Here is a 21,930-nt window from a genome sequence, read left to right on the forward strand (position 1 = left end):
GAGACACTGGCAAAAGTGACTATCTCTCAAATTTTATCAAAATGAAGATTACCAGCAGGTAATATTTAAGATAAATTACAAAAAATGAAATAAAAGCAAATTGCACTCAGCACTGCTACACATCATCCATTTCTTTTTTGTTGCAGAGTCTTAGGAAGACACAACCTACATTTTCTAGTGCGCCACTTTTCTGAAAAGTGACTACATAAAAATGCACATTCTCTAAATCTGAGACTATGCCCAAAAGCCTATGGAATACATTAAAATAAAAGCTGTATTACAAAACCTGAGTACTTTTTAAAATATCTGAATGTTTAATTGAAATTTTTTTATATTTTGTATTCCAAAAATATTTTAGGATATTCAGTGAGAACTTCATATGAAAAAAAAAAAACCCCATACAGTAATATACTGAAATAGCAGTTTGTTCTTTGTTTTCCACGAAACTGCTGGGTGATGAGGCGGTCAGATGGTATTAAACTGGAAAAAATTGGTGATCGATTTATCACTTCGATAACTCAACTGTAGAAACAATCATTTAGCAAAGCAATTTAGAACAGCTGTTAGCACATGCAATTATGCGACAGACGCAAAGAAAATCTCTGGAATGAGACAGAATCCAAACCAAAAAATGACAATGGCGTGAGCCCCCGTTAGTGATGGGAGAGGTGGCAGAACTGGGTCCTTTATAAGCAAAGAACGTTCACTGCAAGTGTTTTCACCCTTCTGAAATTTTGCCCTTCAAAACATAATTTGTACCTCCTATCACAGCAAACATAAAGCAAAACTGGAATACTACCAATTTGCTCTAACGGTGAGCCATATCCATAGAGTTCCTTCATCTTAGAAAACAAAGTTAACTGAATTTCTCTCTACTATTGCTTGCCTTCCAGAAGCAGCTGTAGAAAAGCCATATTAGTCAACCACAGCTGCAATCCAGCTGCAATAATACGTGTATTCAACATTAACAGCAAAAACTCAGTGTAATTTTAGGTCTGGAAGGGAAGTACTACCTGACTGACAGCAGCCTACATACAAAACCAGGCAATAAGGTGAATTCCTAAAGGACTCTGCTTCCACATATACAATATCTCCAACCTCATAGCTATGAAAAAGCAGTAAGACACATTAACCTTGGGAATGAGAGCATTTCATCTTGTTCATACACACTTTATTCATCAAATGCATAAAGCACCAAGTCAAAAAACAGAAAGTTTCTCTGAAACATCCTTTCGCTATGTAACCACCTACCACAAACTACTGTTTTGTAGGGGCTTGAAACAAAGCCAAGTTATGATGATCACACCAAAGGACTTTAGTATAAGCCCAATAAAATTATATGCTATTTGGAAAAAAACACCGATAGCCTTGCTTAATCCACCTCCTTTTACCACACTATTGCAGCAATTCCATAATTCCTTTTACATACCCCACTAAACACAGATTAAAAATCAAGTAAGCCAAAATAAAACAAGAATCTCTGGACACCTTCACAACTCAACTCAAATGCAGACTTTGGGAAATACTTAATCACTCCCTTGCCTCTTCATACCATAGCGATGAACTGTACTGTCAATTAAGTTACATGCATGAAGATCAAACCAGGGAATTTAACATTCAATACAGACACATACCACACAGATGAAGCACTATTATGACAAAATATTCATTCTTTCTGTCAAATATTATATAGAAGATTTTCCGGCTGTGCTGCTTACACAGAACTGGGAAACTGTATTTTAACCTATTTTGCTCTAGAAGGAAACAGATCAATGCTTCTTGTCCCCACTTACTTATCTATCTTCACATTTATTTACAACATTTAAAATATTTATTATTTTTTGTGAAAAGTGTTACTTATGTTCATATTACCAAAAAAGTAAGTTACACAGCACAAACCCAGTACCTTCTTAAGAGTTCTAACCTGTGCAACAATATTGAACTGGCAACTTTCTTTACAACACACATTTTGTTGGCTCAACAGACTGTTTTCCTGTGGAAATAAAAGGTTCATAGTCTTTGAGGCTCTTAAATCCTTTGCACTGAGAGCTCAGTCAATATACAATAAAAGGAGTAAAATACGCTCGCTGATGTGTAAAAAGAACACTGTAATCAGTTGCCCTGAACACATGGATCTAAACATCCACGCTGATCAAGGGCTAAAACCAGCTTCACTTCTGCAGTCCTGTGAAGATGATTTCTTTTCTCCTTGATTGACTTCAATTACGGTGCTTCATTTCTTATACTACAACCTGAAAAGAGATAATGAGCAGTAAAGCTTTTTCACCCATGAAATTAGTGTCTGCGTATCTCTTCTATTCATGAATTCAAGGACAACAATCCTTTTAACTCAAATTATAACTTCAGTTGTTCTAACTGGGTATGTCTGAAGAACACTAGAAAAAAATAGCTGCTCTAATACTAGGAAGACTATCTTTGCTTACAAAGAATCAATTCTGAACCATATGAGTCTCAAATGCACATTGAACTGTAAATGGAGAAATAGCCAATGCTTCATAAAATAGATTTAAGGTATGAAAGTACAATACAGTACACTATTTTATATGTGTCTAAAATATTCACTATATTTTTAAGGAAGCAGTTCATAACTGCTACTTAAGAAAAACAACCTCAAAAAGGTCTTCTCTGATGGATGCGAGTTTGCGTATCTCTCATCAACTCAGGTGCCCATATTAAATTTAGTACTGGAGATATGTTAGTGTCCTGAAAGACTAAGGGTCCATAAAATAACTGGACAAGTATGTAATAAACAGATTCCAGTCATTCAAAGAGGCAGCTTTTCAGCCATGGGAGTTCACAACCATATTTACTCATTGCCTAAGCTAGGAACAAAAACACTCACGAGGAAGAAAAACTACGAGCAGACTACATCTGTTATACAACTGTTACTTAGAACTCTGGAATACCTGTAGCTCAACTATTCAGACTACAAAGCCCACACTGAACGACTCTATTTTTGATGGTATTTAGTATGGAAAATACACTCTGAGCATAGAGAATATTTTCAGTTACCTGTTAAGGAACATGAAACAACTCCAGCATTTAAAAATCTGATAGAAAGTTACTTATTCTACACTGAGCTTTATCCAATTTTAAGCAAATTATGAAGTCTTTTAGGTTAAGTCATTCAGCAAAATTAAATATTTTGCATTTGGTCATACAGCAAATCTGAGGAAAGTCTGTTCCCAAAGCTCCAAAGAACACGTTAGGAGTCATCCTCCTCTCTTTTGCAAGTGAAAGCATGTTCTGAATCGAAAAAAATTTAAACGTATGGGTAGACTTGGTCATTGGGAAACTCAGTAACAATAAATTTGGATTCAAAGGAGAGGAAGGGAAAGATTCACACAGAAGACTGCAAGAACCCCAAGTTACATAAATCTCTAATAATGATGCCTAGCTTACAAACTAATTAATGGAATCAGTAACTTGAAAAAGACATTTATTATTTATATTGTACTTTAATTTTAGCAGCTCCAAACCAAATATTTATGCTGAAAATAGAGGGGGGAATCGGCTTTTCCCTTAGCCTGTATAGTCACAAAACCATTCTACAGAAGCACTGTAAGTAAAGTAGGAAGCAATTATTTAAACAGCAAATTCATAAATTAGCATACATGACTGTAGGTATTCTGAGCTGTGTAAGCTGTTAAAGTAATTAAAAATACCCTACTGGATCATTACTAAACCAAAGCAGCATAACATTCTCCTCTTACATGCAAATATCAGACAGTAATAATACATCACAAAATAATTCAATCTTCTAAATACCTAACTTCATCCTCTCAAAACACAGTCTCAAGAAGATAAGCTTTGTTGCATGCATGTCTTTGGTAAGTTTGGGATATTCTGACCGGAGAAAGAAGGAATAATTTCCACAGGTGAAAGCCGTCAGGAAAATTCAGTCCTTATACTTTAATTAACATTACAAGAAAAACTCGGTTCCTTAAAATTTCATCTACAAACCAACACATTCAGTGCAGACTCCTGTGTCAGCATGTTATGCTCACTCAGAGGTAACACTGTTTAAAAAAGGCATCTTCATTCGTACTGGTCTCATCTTGGAAAAGACGTAGGTTGTTGCCTGAAGTATAATCAGCAATGTAATCCAGAGATGATATGGTTTTATAACTATGTCTGCGTGTGTTTGTTTACATACATATGTGCGTGTGTATGTATAAAAAAGATTTACCCTCTTGCATTTTTTCTGGTTTTACCTGAATAAAAGCCAACTTGCACAGCAATATCAGATGACTGAGAGACAGTCAAGAAAGAAAGACAAAAGTCTATCTGGACTTCTGCAAGGCTTTTGACACAGGCCCCCACAATATCCTGCTCTCTAAATTGGAAGGATATGGATTTGATGGGCGGACTGTTCAGTGGATAAGGAATTGGCTGGATGGTCGCATCCAGAGGGTAGTGGTCAATGGCTCGATATCCAGATGGAGATCGGTGACAAGTGGTGTCCCTCAGGGGTCCGTTCTGGGGCCAGTGCTGTCCAATATCTTCATCAATGACATAGACAGCGGGATCGAGTGCACCCTCAGCAAGTTTGCAGATGACACCAAGCTGAGCAGTGCAGTCGACATGCCTGAGGGACAGGACGCCATCCAGAGGGACCTGGACAGGCTGGAGAAATAGGCCTGTGTGAACCTCATGAGGCTCAACAAGGCCAAGTGCAGGGTCCTGCACCTGGGTCTGGGCAACCCCCGGTAACAGTACAGGCTGGGGGATGAAGAGTGCAGCCCTGCCGAGAAGGACTTGGGGGGTACTGATAGACAAAAAGCTGGACATGAGCCGGCAATGTGCTCTCGCAGCCCAGAAGGCCAACCATATCCTGGGCTGCATCAAAAGCAGCGTGGCCAGCAGGTCAAGGGAGGTGATTCTGCCCCTCTGCTCTGCTCTGGTGAGACCCCACCTGGAGTACTGCGTCCAGCTCTGGGGTGCTCAGCACAGGAAGGACATGGACCTGTTGGAGAGGGTCCAGAGGAGGGCCACAGAGAGGTGGTAGGTGCCCCATCCTTGGAAACATTCAAGGCCAGGCTGGATGGGGCTCTGAGCAACCTGATCTAGTTGAAGATGTCCCTGCCCGTTGCAGGGGGGATGGACTAGATGGCCTTTAAAGGTCCCTTCCATCCCAAAGCATTCTATGCTTCTATGAAAGTAATACACTGCTGATAACAGCTTGGCTAAATTGATTGGCTGTTTTATGTATTGCACTGCTTTTAAATCTTCATCAGTTTGTGAGCCTCTAAGAACTTTTCCAGTGGAGTTTCAGCTCTTCAGTGAATTCAAGCGTACTCATAACAGGTTTGTGCTCCTGTCCTGTTTCACAGTTCCCTTAGTAGTCTACAAACTCTGGCATCTTTGGCCATAAACTTCCACTTTATGCATTGGAATCACTCCTCTCTCGTTTGGACAGAAGGTAAGAGCAAAACAAGCTCAACTGAAGTCCTTCTCAGAAAGTGAAAAAATATCCAATTGCTTCCAAGCACAAGATAAAGTAGTCACAAAGTATAATTTGCACAAAATCCATTGGTTCTGGCAAACAATTTATGTCAAGTGACTGTTTTCCAGATATTTAAATAATGAGCTGTTTATGTTTTACCCAAGAGATTTGATATGTTGGACCTTTTAGGATTTTAAAATACCAAGTTCTGTAAGGTTCCATTAATTGTAAGGTATGGCAGTCTATATATCAATAAAACAAAACATTTTGCCATACCTTCATGCTTCAGCTCATATTTTTCTTTTAGGAATTTTACTGTAAGTAAAATGTTATCTCTTTATTGTAAGAATAACGTTATCTTTTCCTCTTCAATTAAGTTCAGAAGACAAAAGTAAGTCTGCATAAAATTTAAGTAGCAGAGGACAAATGATTTCTAATATTTCATCCCATAAAAATTATTTTCTCAAAAATCATTAAATATTAAAAGGAATGTCCTGAGGCAAATTTCCTTGTATAACAGTATCCCCTCTTACATTTGTAAAACCATCTTATATCTTTGATTATAAACCCAAAATCTCCTTAAACCAGAGTTCACCTGAATCCATTATCATTAACATTCATGAAACTGGACCTAACAGTCAATTGGCCAGAGTGAATAGCGAGGTACACGCATGAGCCTTGCAAACATATTTCATTGAAGTATTCATTTTGATTTACATGATTTATTGATATTGTTTGTATGGGATATGAAGTTCAGCATATAAAGCCTAGTTTCACACCAGCTGAATTCAATCTAAGAGTGAACTTTGCTGTTGAAACAGATGACTCTGAAGGAACAGGCAAACAGATGCTCCTTTTGGCATCTTGGCTATAGCGCTTTGCTGCACCCTACCTAGCAGGTGAAGACTTGGAATTTCAGTAATCCCAAAGGTGGATCTCGGTGACAGAAGAAAGTGTAGATTTCAGTGCCAGATTGTTTTCATTAAACGCCAGTGCAGATGCTGTGGAGTTTTGGACCAGATCAGTTCATGGAGCAGATTCATTCTGTGATGACATGACGGCTAAATCCAAACCAACAAACTCAGCGGCAGGAAACAGCCAGATACAGAACTGCCCCTTCTGGTGGCAGCTCTGTGGAAAAGCAGACTAAGTTGATGCTAGTGACACTTCACCCTAAGTCCATCCCATCTGTGGTCATCATCTCATTTCTGTACATCTGATTCTTAATAAACCTTTCTAACTCTTTTTACTAATTTTGTAAATAGGCAGGATTTACTTTTACCTTAATTTGTTTTGAATTAAGTCAAGTAACTTCCTAACATAGGATAGAGTTGTTCTAGAAGTGCGGTTACTGTTTAAATCAAGATACTGAGACACTGACATTCCTTAGCAGCACAGAATATCGACCCTGAGTATCCAGAGGAATGCAAGGTATCTTATTTTCAGGGACAGCTTATGAGCTATTAATGCAGGAAACTGTGTAGAAAATGCATCTTCTGGGGAAAAACACTGACCAGAAAATCTCTCCATTGTAAAACAGGGCAGATGGATCAGACTTGGGTACCTGCAGAATCTTAATGGTAGTTTGTCACATCATGCGACTGCTATTTTTGCTGGAGATGTGCAGACAAGACTACAAGTATATCTAATAAATAAAACTCTAATTCACTGTCCTTGAAATGGGTTGAGTCCCCAACCCTTACAACAGTGAAACGGCAGAGTATTTTTGTCCATTTTACTGTAACATATAATTTTGTGCTGAAATTTCACTACTCAAATAATCACAGGAATTAGAACTTCTCACAGATCACCTATTCAGTCAGCTTTTGCAATCAATGCTCATATCTCTATATGTACATATGCGTGATCACAGATATTGTAGTGGTAATTCTTGTGTCCCCATTAAAACGTTTGGGTAGTTCATTCAGGGTTTGCAAGGAATGTTGACTTACAAAGGAGCATAAAGAGATAATTCAAATCAGAGCAGAGACGACAAAAACAAATTAAAAAAATTTTAGACGTTTTTCAAAGCAACTATAAAAAGCCCCACTGAATATCATGCAAGGCATGATCCCAGCACAATTTAGCATACATAAGACTGGTAGCCACTGTTACTTTTCCGTGTCCTGTTTCACTGACTGGGAACAAGCTCAGACAGGCAATACGTGCACAACTGTCCTGTTCACAATGCAGCTCCCAAAGTTGCTACCATCAAAAACACAAGGATGACTTCATGGAAACATGAGACTTTACCCACCCTCAATAAAGAGAAGGAGTGTGAAATGTGTTATACATAAAGGTGTATAATCTTAATTCTGGTACTGTACGCTTTCTCTCCTTCTGGCTCCCCAAACAATGTGCACAATTGAGCTTTTGGTACTAAAATATCTGTTCTCTTAAAATCACATTGTAGTTGTTAATTGCAATTAAAGAAGGTGAGCCTTATCACTGTCCGTTGTTTACCCAACGAGCTGTAATCTTTTTTTCTTATGGCTTAGCAGGATGCTGTTCTTAAATTTACAGCCAGGAATATAGAGCTCTCAAAAAAATATAGAAAGAAAACGTAGAATTAAAAGTGAAAAAGATTTAAGAAACTTTCTGAAAAAGTTATTTTCCTAACTACCTTCTCTTAAATGAAAAATTCAGAACATACTCAATTAAAGCTGCACTCAGAATATACTCATAGGAACTCCTGTGTTTAAACCAGTCCTCTGCTAGTGCAAGCAGATGTCATCAATTCCTTTTATAAATGAGTTACATTTTAGAAGAAATTATATTTTGTGCTTCTATTCTTATTGCTGTATTTGTTAGAAACCTTACCCTGATTTCCAGCATATGTTGCTTCTACTCACTTCATATGCTGACAATGTCCTCAATGAGAAACAGTTCTTTTCTCTCTCATTAAAGTTTACTGACATATTTACAACAAGCAACCATATGCTCCCTCAATCTTTATTTTTATAGGATCAGCAAGTCAGCTTTTTCTGTATGACAGGTTCATGTTTTTGCATCTGTCATACTTTGAAGAATGTCTTTCTGAGAAGTTATTTTCCTGCATTACCTTCTCATAACACATTTCACTGGAACTGCACCACTGAATACAGTCCTGAATTTAGCATTCCGAGTAGCAGCTAACTATTATTTTTTGACCAGAAATGTCAAGTTATGCTTCTTTTCCACCTACTAAATTCTTGCTACCTAATAGGTTTTTGCTCCCATAGTCTCCTTTATCATCTTCATTAAAACCCGAGACAGAGCTCTTACCTAATTTTGGGGCCATATCAAATGGTTTTAATTTCTACCTGATCCTCACTACTTAGTAGTTGTTTTTCTTTTTTTTTTTGTTTTCCTTAATAAAGCTGAAGAACATTTAGATATTTATTATATACCTTTTGCAGGATTTCTACCTGTTCTGAACTTTAAAATATAGCTTCAAATATCAATATAACAGCATTTTCAGGCCTCACACTATAATATAAATCCCTAAGATCCTTATCACGTTGAATTTCACTACTGCACTCCATTATATTCTACTAACTTTATTAAAATACATACTTTGAAATTCAGAGCCACAGATGCAGAGTTAGTTCTGTTGATCATTAAATTAAACCTAAAATGAATCAATATCTGGCTCTCAGGCTAGGGTTCTTTTCTCTGACCCGTTCTTTCATTGATTCCTTACTGTTTTCCAAACCAATGTAACACCATGTCTTGCTAGTTTGGTGACAATGAAGTGAAGCAATGATGTGGGCAACTACACTGGGATCTAACTCACTTATACAATATTCTTAATATTTGCTCTCAATTTTTTCTCTGGGTAGTTGTAACACAAAATGTTACAGGATTCTTATCTCTTATAATATTGCAGAACAGTCTATAAGCATGTTTCCGGCATTATCCCGAAAGAACATTACTATTCTCTCCCAAAGTAACTCCCATCTGAAATACCGCTAATACTTTGTGCTAGCAGTACATCATGAAATACTTCAGCATTCTGCTAATATTTTGTGCTTCTTTGCTGTCTACCGTAACATTACTAAACAACACCAACCACCACCTTTGATTCTAGCTTTCTTGAACAGTAACATGAAAGATAGCTGTCCTTACACTTTCCAGCATCAGTCATAACCAATTATAACTTCTGTTTCTTAAATAACCTCTTACAAAATAGTTAGCTATACAAATACAGATATTGAGTGTGTAACATAAAACCATTTTCATGCATAGAAGCACTAAATTCTGTTGGATGAAGATTTTCTTTTTTTTTGCATGTAAGAGTGTACGAACACAAAGAACACCGCTACTCCCTTCATCACACACTTCTGTCTTGTTCAGTACTCGCTACTTAAAACTGAAATAAACTGTTAATTCTTCTCATAGCGCACCTTTAGGGTCAGCCTCACAACATTGCACTCCTGCAGAGGGTTCAGTTTCAGCGTTTCTCCCAGGTTACTGCAGCCTGATGTTTGATGCTGCATTTCACAGCAAACACAGACACCATCACTGTCAAATTTAATCTGTGGATGGAAAAAAAAAAAAAGGTCAGAGAAAGTATAAATCAACAGAAATACACTTCCCAAAAATTATATTTACACTTATTATGACAGTAATGACTACTATACGCAAAATTAAAATCTCTATGCAGAATCCCCTGAAGCAGAATATCTTCCATCGGCTAATACAAGCTATAAACCCAGGTAAAATACAGAAAAAGGATACAATACCAAGGAAGGGTGTTACCTTTTATGCCTCTCTCTGAAAAAAATTTGCTTTACAGGGGCAGATGAAACCAGAGTTACTCAACTGAATAAACATCAAATGATACCCAAGGGGGAAAGACAAAGAATAATAGGAAAAAAGTCAGAAAATACATGAAGCAGTCATGATCGCAAACGTAACTTACGTTTACACATACATGGAAAAATAATTACAAGAGAAACCATGACATATACTTGAGAAAAGAGAACACAGCATGAAGAAAAAGTGGAGGAAGTAAGAGGTACAAGTCATCTCATATATATTTTTACTTTGGAGAAGGTTTGCTCTCTATTTTCCTATGTTCAGTTTGTCTTGAATACAATAAGCATTCTATGTTTTCACATTTTAAAAAGCACTATGTATTCAATTCTTCAAAGACTTGCATTAAAGCATGCCTTGCTAAGAACACTGAACCCCGATCATTCGCAAAAAGTAAATTAAAGTTAAGGTATCTATGAGTGATTCTAAAATAACCCCATTCAGCTCAATGAAAATATTTATTACGCTGATTCTGACTTCCTCATTAAAAACAAACAAACAAAAACAAACCCAGAAACAAAAAACATAGCAATGTTTATTTTTCTGCTTCCTTCCAAAAAGACTTTTTTTAAGCCAAAATGTAATGCCACACATGTTTTTACCTAGTCTGTTAATATGAACTGTCATTGCTTTAAATTTTCTCAATTGGGTATTTCTATGCTTTCTCCATTCCCATTTTTGCAGGTTATTTACGGCGCTAACAATGGGATACAATACCTTACTTCTCTAGGTCACTAGTTGCAATTCAATCTGGGTCAGTATTGAGAAAAGTAATTATTATCACATCAGAGTTCCTTGAACTATGAGTTTAAACATACCAGATCCCAGGTTTCTATAGTCCAATAATCAGTAGTAAGAATGACACTCATGAGAAACTTCCATGGCTTTTCATGTAAAGAATAAAAGATTCAATATACCATTCAGGCATACTCAATCAGTCCGGTATTCCTCCAAGTAAAGATGGAAGCATAGTGGCTGGGTGGTGAGAGATCCGAATCACCATGTTACTTAACTCTTTAAAAAAAAAAATATTTCCAGACACAAATCTGCAAAAAATTTCCTAATGAAATATGCATTTACTATTTTTAATTCAAATTCTCCCTAGGATGATGCCAATTTCCGGAACACAGAGCAGCATTCCTTGTAGAATTACCTCACACAGCCTTATACGTAGAATCATTTCAACAGAATATTTTCTTACTGCTTAAGACCTTGAAGAATGTTTAAACTGTTCATATAATCTTAATAGCTACATATTTAAATATATGGGGTTTTTTTTAGTGTCACCTCTATCAGGCTTATCTAGTACTCTGCTCACATGCTGGTGACCAGAACAGCAGTTGGAAGAGCAGAAATCAGAGTCCATTAAAAATACATAATAAACTTTACCAGATGAGATGCAGATGAATGAATGCTTGCCATATACAGTGATGAAGGCATGCTGTGCTGGTTTGGGCTGGGGTAGAGTTAGTTTTCTTCACAGTAGCTAGTATGGGGCTGGTTTGGATTTGTGCTGGAAACAGTGTTGATAGCACAGGGATGCTTTAGTTATTGCTGAGCAGCGCTTACACAGGGTCAAGGCCTTTTCTGCTTCTCACCCCACCCCACCCCAAGAAGCTGGGAGGGGGCACAGCCGGGACAGCTGACCCCAACTGACCAAAGGGCTATTCCACACCACATGATGTCATGCTCAGCATATAAAGCTGGGGGAAGGAGGAGGAAGGGGGGGACGTTCGGAAGGATGGTGTTGGTCTTCCCAGGTAATCGTTACACTTGATGGAGCCCTGCTTTCCTGGAGATGGCTGAACACCTGCCTGCCGATGGGAAGTAGCGAATGAATTCTTTGTTTTACTTTGCTTGCATGCGTGGCTTTTGCTTTACTTATTAAACTGTCTTTATCTCAACCCACGATTTTTCTCCCTTTTACCCTTCTGATTCTCTCCCCCATCCCACTTGGGGGGAGTGAGCGAGCAGCTGCGTGGTGCTTAGCTGCCAGCTGGGGTCAAACCACGACACATGCTCAGGGCAGAATGCTATCTCAGTGGGCTTCAATTCCTGCGACAGATTGCCCTCTAGGCAGTATAATTTGTAAAAAGGCTTTAAAAAAATCTGGGTATGTAAATTATACCATTTCCCATATACTCAAAGGCAGCACTGGAAATAATTGTCTATGGCAACTCACAGAGACTTGGTCATACCCTAAGCCATAGACACTGTAAAAGAAATAAAGAAAAAAAAAATATAGTTTGAGCACCTTTATTGTGTTGTTTATTTCTAATTAGCATACAATTTAATTCACAAAGCTGCTTTAACAATTTCAGACAGTGGGTTTTTTCAATTCCTGTAATCTTTTAATACATTCCTTTAAAAAGTGAAAGATCTGAGCAAAACCCAACTACACGGTTTATGATCAGATAACCTCAGCTCTTGAGATCAATGGAAAATACAAAGCACTAAATGCCACTGGGGAGGTCTTGCTCCTGAACCCCTTTGGAAATGGTGTCAACTGTTAGATAAATGCTACAGAGGAATTTAGAAACTCACACTTTGAATGTAGAGCTGTGTCAAATTCAGTGGCCAGAATGCTACAGCACACCTGCTATACCAGCACCAGGCATAGAGCAAATCAATAGTCTTCAGCTGCTAAAAACTTTTTATAGTGAGGAAAATGGACTTCAGACAAAGCTGTCTACTGCAAGATCATTTACTCTGATTCATGCTGCCCCCGTTCAATGAAAGATAGTCACCGGCTCATGATGGGATGTATTTGACAGTTCTAATATCCCAAGTCTCCTTTTATCTCATGTAATGAACAGGTGTCACAGAAATAAGGCTAGAAAGAGAAATACTTTCTTGGTCAAGATTCCCTGTCTATGAAAGATTCTCGATTCATTCTGAAAGATGTTCCATAACTTCGTACTGCCCAGTAACTCTCCCTTCAACTCAATTCTTAAAAAAACCAAAACAAAATAAAACAAAAACATAAGAGAATCGTTTACATGAAAGTTCCTGCAAAACATAGGGACATCTTAAAAATCATAGCACATTCAAAACCACCTAAGATTTGCCACCAGGCTGCAAAACGAAACTCTATTTTAATCTTAGACATACATTTTTGGAGAGCTTTTAGCAATTTTTCCTTCAATGTCTGTGAAGCGACATCTTTGCTAACTTCTGTTTTTGTAATGGAGACCAGTACAAAAGGCTGAGCATGTCATTGCATTCGTCCTTTCAACAATACAGCAACTGAAAGCAATTTTGAGCCCTCATGCTCCAGAATGCTCATCCCCGTCCTACTGCTGTCTCACACTTGTGCAGACAGGATCAAGAATTCATACAGCTATCCTGCAACCTAAACACTGTCAAAACTAACTTTTCTTATTTTGTGTGGGAGTGGTTCATTTTTAGTCCAGATCAGACCTCAAATGCCATTCACTTTGTGGCTTCCAGACAGCGGCACAAACAACAGAGCTACACTGGTACAGGGAGAAGGAGTTGGCATTACTCCTTCCAGCTGCAGGGCTGGTGTTTGCCAGCCTCAAACACAACTGCATCAGCAGTGCCTCAAAAAATGTGTTCTTCCTTCTCTCTCTGCTGTGTTTAAATCTCTTTTTGGTTGGCAGAGTTTAAGAATAAAGCATCATTCACTTCACCCCCTGCACATACTCCCCACCATCAGTTTTCCTGTATATATGCGAGTTCCACTTTGTGATTCTTACTCATGCTAGTAAGCATAGTCGATAATCACAGTATAGTTTGTGTACTTTCACATTTATGACAGTTGCACAGCACACCCTCATTCAAGCAGTATTTAAGATTTCAAACATCAGCCTGAGCTGCCTACATGCATAAATTGTCTTTTAAGTTTATTTCATCTTGCCAAAAAGCAGTACTGTTACTTCAAAAGTGATAAAAACCATTAAAATCTGACTTCTATGCAGCAGAGGATCAAAAAAGTAAAGAATCCTCCAACAACAAAGAACATAGAGAACTTCAAACTTATTAAAAATACATACACACACACACACACACACACAGGCCCCTATGTTACAATAAAGTAACAAAAATGTGTGCAGACCAGACTTTTTTCATCTGTATCAATTCAACAAATTCTGTCTAGGTATTAAAGGAGTCTTAATGAAGAAGAAATTACTGCTGAGTGTGCACACATTCTCACCAAAAAGGGTAAGTCAGGGATGAAGTAACAGTGTTACTTTGCATTCTACCCTTTCCCTATTACAAATGTAAAACTTCCCGTAAAAGTAGTAATAGATTTTACTTTTTCTTCTAAATCAACCTTCAGGGTTTTTTATAGGGAACATAAAAACAGCAGTACAAAATTTCAAAACAGAATATAAAAGTTCAAAAGTTGAAAACAAGGCAGTGAAGTGCAAGAAAGCCTCACTGATATGTTTATGGGAAGGAACTTTAGTCAATTATAGCAGCTTCCACAAAGAGAAAGAGCAGGAGGATCCAGTAAGGAATAAAGTTGAGTGGTAGGGAAATATCAAGAGAAAAAAACTGATAAGTGAATAAGAACAACAAAGTAGTACATATATTTTCCTGGAATTTTAAAGTATTTTTCCAATATGCACAGAATTTAACGTAGCTCCAGCACAAAATGGAATAGAAAGAAAGCTCAGTTCTGGAACTGGGCTATGCCATTCATTTCTATGTGAACCTGCACTTGCTTTGCTTTTCCTTGCTTTGTCTATTCCAGCTAACCATAATGCAGGGAAAAAGGAGTCTTCCTTTATATGCTGCTATAACCACAGGACAATTTCAGCTGTACAACTGAAAAATAAATTATAAGCAGTCTTTCAATACAGAGATAAACCCTGTCACTACTTTTCTAAATAATAAGAAGCTGTAAATTTGGTTAAAACTAGAGGATTTATTTTTAATTGAATAAGTGATTTACAATAAGACAGGTACAGCCAGTAAAGACGAATAAAGAGTAAGAAATAAAATATCACTAACAAAATTCTATCTTGTGCAGTAATAGAACATAAATTAAAATATACAAATTGCTCTACCCACATATGTTAAGCACAATTTTTAGAGATCAATTTTTTGAAAAAGAAATTCATAAGGCAGAAATGTTGTTTCTCATACACACATGAATCAACAGCTTGAGTGTCTAACTGCTCTGTACACATCCTATTCTCACTGACTTAAAGCAATATCTTGAGGTTTTGGCTGCAGGATCTACAGCTAATCAGGGGGAAAAAATTCCAATTAAATTTTCATAACAAGCCATTAAAGCTACTGGTATTTTTTTGTTCCTCAGTGTTGTATGTTGCTAAGCTGCAGGATAAAGAGCACAAATACTAAATTCAGAAATTACACATTCAAAATGCTAACATATGGTGAACACATTTTTCATATTCACAGAAAAATATATGTTATGGAATTTACAACAAATCCCCAGTGTTTAAAGCAAAATAAGACCCTTGTCTCTCATTCTTTTTCTTCAAAGAACTACTCTACATGTGAAACACTTCTGAATTTAAACTCCACAATACAGTAGATACTATTATCACTTTTAAAGCCCTACATTCAGCATGAATGAGTTTGACAGAAATACTACGAGTAAAACAGAATTTATTTTGAAGTTGACTTTTGTACTGTACTGTGCTTGGAAATTTACTAGCATATTTTTGTCTGGTACAGTTAGATGGGATGCCAACTACACCTCAAACTGTATGCCTACAAAAGCTGGATTTTGACTCCTAGAGCTGCATTGCCATAAAGTAAATGTGTATCCTAGAAAGTAAATTTGTATCCTAGAGGGCAGTCAAAGGATTTAGAGCTCTGGTAATGTGCACCCAGTCACATAGTGCAGGACTGTGCAGATCAACAACACTAAAGTGAGCCATCTAAGGAATTAACAGGAAATACAGGCTTAGAACAAGTTGTTAAGAAACTGGTATTTTTCCTTTTTGAGTGAAAAACAGTAATAAAATAATTAAATACGTTCAACATAATACATTACCAAATTCTGAGTCAAACCCTGCGCTTAATCATAAAGCAGTGTTGCTCACTACAGCGCATCTCTCCCAGTGGGTGGTCTACAAGAACAGAACTCTAGAATGTCATCCGTACAAGCACTTCAACATGGCAATATGAAGTATTCGCAGGCAAGTCCCCAGCCTGACTGAAATGTGATTTTGTGTAAGGAAAAATCTAAAAAGTAAGGTCTGAACAGAAGAAAAACCTGGGTTTTTTTTGGAAACAATTATGATAGGATAAACAGTCACAATGAAATTAAATTGCCCTCATCTAGTACAGCACACTGTGGCAAAGCTACTTAGTATTGCACCATGCTCTGAAAATTGAAACTAGCAGTTTGAACATTCGAATCTTCTTTTGCCCGCTCATCCTGTCATTGGTGCAGAGGAAAATTTGCACATTCCATCTGCAGCAGGAACGAAAAGCTCAGGGAAGTACAAATGAAACATAACTATTTAGTAGATGAGTACACTGGGCTTTGGAAAAAATGTAAAACACTATTTGCAAGATTCTTGCTTAAGTTACAATCTTGCATTAACCTGGAGAAACAAGCAAAGGTTTCCTTTGAATTCTGCCACAAGAGAACAAATGGGTAAAGCACCTCCTCAGGAAGGTCCTACATGCCCACCCACCAAACCTCTTAATCCCAAAATGCCTACCCAAGGGCAAAGCCTGCTTCCACCTGCGAACCCTCGGCCTGCCCACTGAAAGCATTTGTTTGATACCACACCCTTCCCTCACTGTTGATTAGAACAAGACTAGAGAAGGCAAGACAAAGGAGGGAAGAAGGCAGGCAAATATACAGTGTGTCCAAAGAAGGGCAACGAAGCTGGTGAAGGGCCTAGGGCACAAGTCTTATGAGGAGCGGCTGAGGGAGCTGGGGTTGTTTAGCCTGGAGAAGAGGAGGCTGCCGTGAGACCTTATTGCTCTCTCCAACTACCTGAAAGGAGGCTGTAGCGAGGTGGGGGTCCATTTCTTCTCCCTAGTAACAAGCGACAGGACAAGAGGAAACGGCCTCAAGCTGCATCAGGGGAAGTTTAGGTTGGATATTAGGAAAAACTTCTTGACTGAAAGGGCGGTCAGGCATTGGAACAGGCTGCCCAGGGAGGTGGTTGAGTCTCCATCCCTGGAGGTATTTAAAAGAAGGGTAGATGTGGTGCTTGAGGACATGGTTTAGTGGTGGATTTGGCAGTGTTAGGTTTACGGTTGGACTCGATGATCTTAAGGGTCTTTTCCAACCTAAACAATTCTATGATCTTATTTATTCTATGATCTTACAGTTAAAGAACCCAAGGCTATTTTAAAGTTCAGATCAAACATGGTCCCATGAAAATCACTGAATCTAGGATATTTTGAAACTACATTAAATTTCCAAGTGGAAAACATCCCAAACAACTGAAACACAATTTTTTCAAGAAGCCAAGGGCAGGGCAGGGCAGGGGGTGGGGAGAAAAGCAGTTCTTCATGAACCAGCTTTTTTCTTCTTCTAAATTTCACCTTATCCAAAACAAATTTATTCCTTTTAATTTTCGTCAATGATCTGACAATTCAACTGCACAGCTCAGTCACTGCTTACTTCTGCAGCAGTAGTTTTCCTACTAGAGGTGGTGATTCTGACCAAAATTGAAGAGGAGACACGGGGCTAATAACCAGAAGAGAGGTCACTGAAGAGAACATTTAAAAGACTAAAAAGACATTCTGTTGACTCAGGTCTTTTTCTTGGTAGTGAACATCTAACCACTGGCCGGAGCCAGTGCTTTTTTTGTCTATGAATATGCTAATTAAACAGAACTTTGCTTATTTCGACTTTCTGTCCCTGCAATGCCATGTTATTGATTCTCACTAACTTGATTTTCTTCCTTTTATAGCTCTATTATAGCTTGTATTAGGAGAAATTAAAACACTTCTTTTCATTTGTCTGAGTCTTTCTGCTTGGTGCAAAGGCCTATAAGGATCCGAACACAAATACGTTATCACAATACATATCAAAACAGAGATCACATACAGCTAGGTCGTATTATTAAATGATAAATACCGTCAACATATTTAAACATAGACTCCAACAAGCACATACATAATCACAGTTAACAGTAGTCTGAGTAAGCAACTGAACTGCAGGCGTAGGGATTTTTCAGTAGGCTTTGCTGAGTAGCCCTGTTTGCTAATGACTGCCTAAACGGAACTAGAAAAGCAGACATACACACGCAGCAAGACCCATCCATGCACTAAGCCGCAACAGCACCAGTAGCACTGTTCTTGCTACATGCATTCCTCTCCATCTGGGACAGGATTTGCCCTTTACATTCTATTCACACAGCTTACTGCTCTGTCAAAACCGGGTCAGTAATGACATTGGTTACTACTGAGTCAGAGGTGAAAGACTGCACACACAAGTACGAATGGCTCCCCTCAGCCATATATACATACACACACATTTTTTTCATTTATTATTATAGTCAATTAACTGTCAAAACCAGTAACTAGTTAAGAATATGTTGGTTCTGAAATAATTTATGTATTCTAGGGGATTTTGCCAACAAATCAAACAATGAGCTATTGAGGAAGGAAGAGGTAAATTAATATTTCCAAAATTCCAATGTTCCTTCCTTTTTTTTCTTTAGGTCTTTGATACTATCCTACCTGAGAGATGTAGCAAGATGGCATTGCTTGAGAATACAGAACACCATGCATCAACCAGCAGAGCATGATGTCTAGACACAAGCCTAAGATATTCATTACAATGATGCTCCAGGTCAAAACACCATGTTTGAAAGTTATAGCAGATAGGTCACATAATATAGTTACATGGTTGCATTATACAGTTAGGAAAGCATTCATTTTGAGAGACTATTTATTCTTTCTTCAATGCAGGCATGAAGCCATTTTTCTAAGTCTTCTAAATGGTACTAATATCAAAGGAAGGATCTCAAAACAAATTAGTAAGACTCACTTCAAAGATCTTCCACAAAAAATACCTATGATACTTCTTTTTTTCCATGGGGAAAAAAAAAAAAAGAAGAACCAACAAACCCCACAACACAAAAGCTATTTTCCCATAGCACTCCAAAGTACAGCATACATCTTACAACAGCTTCAGGTTCCACCAGTTGATTTTTCCAGTTCTGCAGCACAACTCCAACTACCCATCAAAATGAGAGGCAGGAACTTTATCAAGAGGTTCCTAGATTGAATATTTTATAGGGAAAACCCTCCCTTCGTCTCTTTGGGTCACTGCTGGTTTTCCACTGAGTCAGCTATCTGGCAAACACCGTAGAAAGCTTAGCAGAATACCTAAGCTTTTCCAGACTGCCTAACTGAGGGCGCTGCAGGCACACCCCTCTGAAACAGGATGGGTGACGGGAATACAGAACACAGGCTTAAAAGCTGACTAAACAAGGTGAAGACATACGACTGGTCACACCCAAATGGTTTCCTGGTCTGTATTTTTCACGTGCCTTTCAAAATATTTGCTGAAACATTTTATATTTTTTTAACATAGTTTTATTAAATATACTGTGTGCAAACGGAAGCCTGAAGAGTTTTACTGGACAAAAATCTTAGAACAAAGGAGAAAAACAATGGCTGAAGAGAAGAGGTGCACAAGCATTTTGTGAAGTCATCTGTTGGCATAAGAGAGAAAAATGTCTTTTCTCTTTATCATTGAAATCAATGTCTTGGGGTGTATATGTGCACATATTCCTAATACTTACTGAATCCTATGAGTGCATACTCATACAGTTTAAACAGATTGATCGGTCTACTAACAGCCAGATTATATGAAAAAGAGCACTGATGCATATCATAGAAGCATAGAATGCTTTGGGATGGAAGGGACTTTTAAAGGTCATCTAGTCCATCCCCCCTGCAACGGGCAGGGACATCTTCAACCAGATCAGGTTGCTCAGAGCCCCATCCAGCCTGGCCTTGAATGTTTCCAAGGATGGGGCATCTACCACGTCTCTGGGCAACACGTTCCAGTGTTTCACCACCCTCATCGTAAAAAAAATTTTTTCTTGTTTTCAGCCTAAATCTACCCTCTTTTAGTTTAAAACCATTACCCCTTGTCTTATCGCTACTGGCCCTGCTAAAAAGTCTATGCTCATCTTTCTTATAAGCCCCCTTTAAGGATTGAAAGGCTGCAATAAGGTCTCCCCGCAGCCTTCTCTTCTCCAGGCTGAACAACCCCAGCTCTCTCAGCCTTTCCTCATAGCAGAGGTGTTTCATTCCTCTGATCGTTTTTGTGGCCCTCCCCTGGACCCTCTCCAACAGGTCCATGTCCTTCCTGTGCTGAGCACCCCAGAGCTGGACGCAGTACTCCAGGTGGGGTCTCACCAGAGCAGAGTAGAGGGGCTGAATCACCTCCCTTGACCTGCTGGCCACGCTGCTTTTGATGCAGCCCAGGATATGGTTGGCCTTCTGGGCTGCGAGAGCACATTGCCGGCTCATGTCCAGCTTTTTGTCTATCAGTACCCCCCAAGTCCTTCTCCTCAGGGCTGCTCTCAATGCTCTTTATATCTGCTGCTCTTTATACCCATAAACATTCTCCAGTCCATTTGTCAATCTGACAACTTAACGTCATGGGTTTCCTGAATTGGGGGGGAATCATTGTTTTATTACTTACTTTAAATCAGGTATTTCAGATGTGAGTTTAGTTCTGTAGACATCTTCATTAGTTTATATCAGAAAATAGAGTTCAATGCATATGTACTTTTTTCTTCAGTTAAAAACATAAAGACTTTATGTTTTTAGAGCATGCCACATCATGATAATTTTTATTATTCTGTATTTTATGTAACATAAGTAACATACATTTGCTTTGGAAATTTAAAAAAAGAACTAATTTAGGTTGGCAAATAAAATACGAACATACACATACCAGAACATTACTAAGTCTGTGAAAGACACTGGCTGTATAAGGAGCTATTGGATGAAATCCTGATGCTGCTGACATCAAATGGTAATCACTGCATTGCTTTGATGTGGTCTGTACTCCAACTATTCTGTTTAAGCATCAATTTGTACCATGACACTAGGCAGCAAGTCTTTCTAATATTACAACTTGCTTTTTGAGGTGACAAAACACGGTAAATACATTAGCACTTTAACTCTCAAACTTTTCTCAACATGATTTTTCATATTGTAATGCCTATAGATGGTTCTACTGAACACATACTGTTTTGAAAATTAAAGAAATATGTGTATAAAAAACAAACAAATGAAAAATAAAATCCTTTGTCCTTTATAAGAAACTTCTTTTTCATTACTCACCAACTGACATCCTTCCAGGGACTTTACCAGCTGAGCGTTCTGACAAGAGAGAATGGAACCAGCCAAGTTCAGCATTACGCACACTGCAGACAGCAGCATGAAAAAGGTTATCTGGAAAAAAACCAAACAGCCTATTATTATTCACTGCAAGAGGCAAATAAGAAAAAAAAAAAAAAATAGACATTCAAGAACTTCCAGCCTGTCATGCAATTACATGGATGGTAACATTTTATACATTTTAAAGAAAAAAGTAGAGTATTTTCTAATCTGACAACATCCTGAGTCTCACACTGTATGAGAAAGCCAAATAAAAACTAGACTTGACTATCATCTATTTTCCTCCAGCCATTTCAAAATCATCCAGTTATTTCCCACTTTTATCACAC

The 21,930-nt window shown here is 38.0% G+C and overlaps 1 protein-coding gene across 1 annotated transcript in view; it reads right to left on the reverse strand.

Annotated features, from left to right (window-relative positions):
• The window catches only part of ENTREP2 (endosomal transmembrane epsin interactor 2), a gene marked incomplete at its 3' end in the record, with an annotated part of 59,068 nt that extends 37,413 nt beyond the window's left edge, over window positions 1-21,655 (reverse strand). Inside the window, exons 1-2 of the mRNA XM_082322699.1 lie at window positions 21,545-21,655; window positions 9,853-9,984 (exon numbers count right to left, since the gene is read on the reverse strand). Of these exons, the coding sequence (XP_082178825.1) occupies window positions 9,853-9,984; window positions 21,545-21,643 (231 nt within the window). The 5' untranslated portion in view covers window positions 21,644-21,655. The remainder of the gene's footprint in view (window positions 1-9,852; window positions 9,985-21,544) is intronic.
• Between the last annotated feature and the right edge of the window lie 275 nt (window positions 21,656-21,930).

Source organism: Platalea leucorodia, assembly GCF_965183815.1.
Source record: "Platalea leucorodia genome assembly, chromosome: 9".
Taxonomy (NCBI): domain Eukaryota; kingdom Metazoa; phylum Chordata; class Aves; order Pelecaniformes; family Threskiornithidae; genus Platalea; species Platalea leucorodia.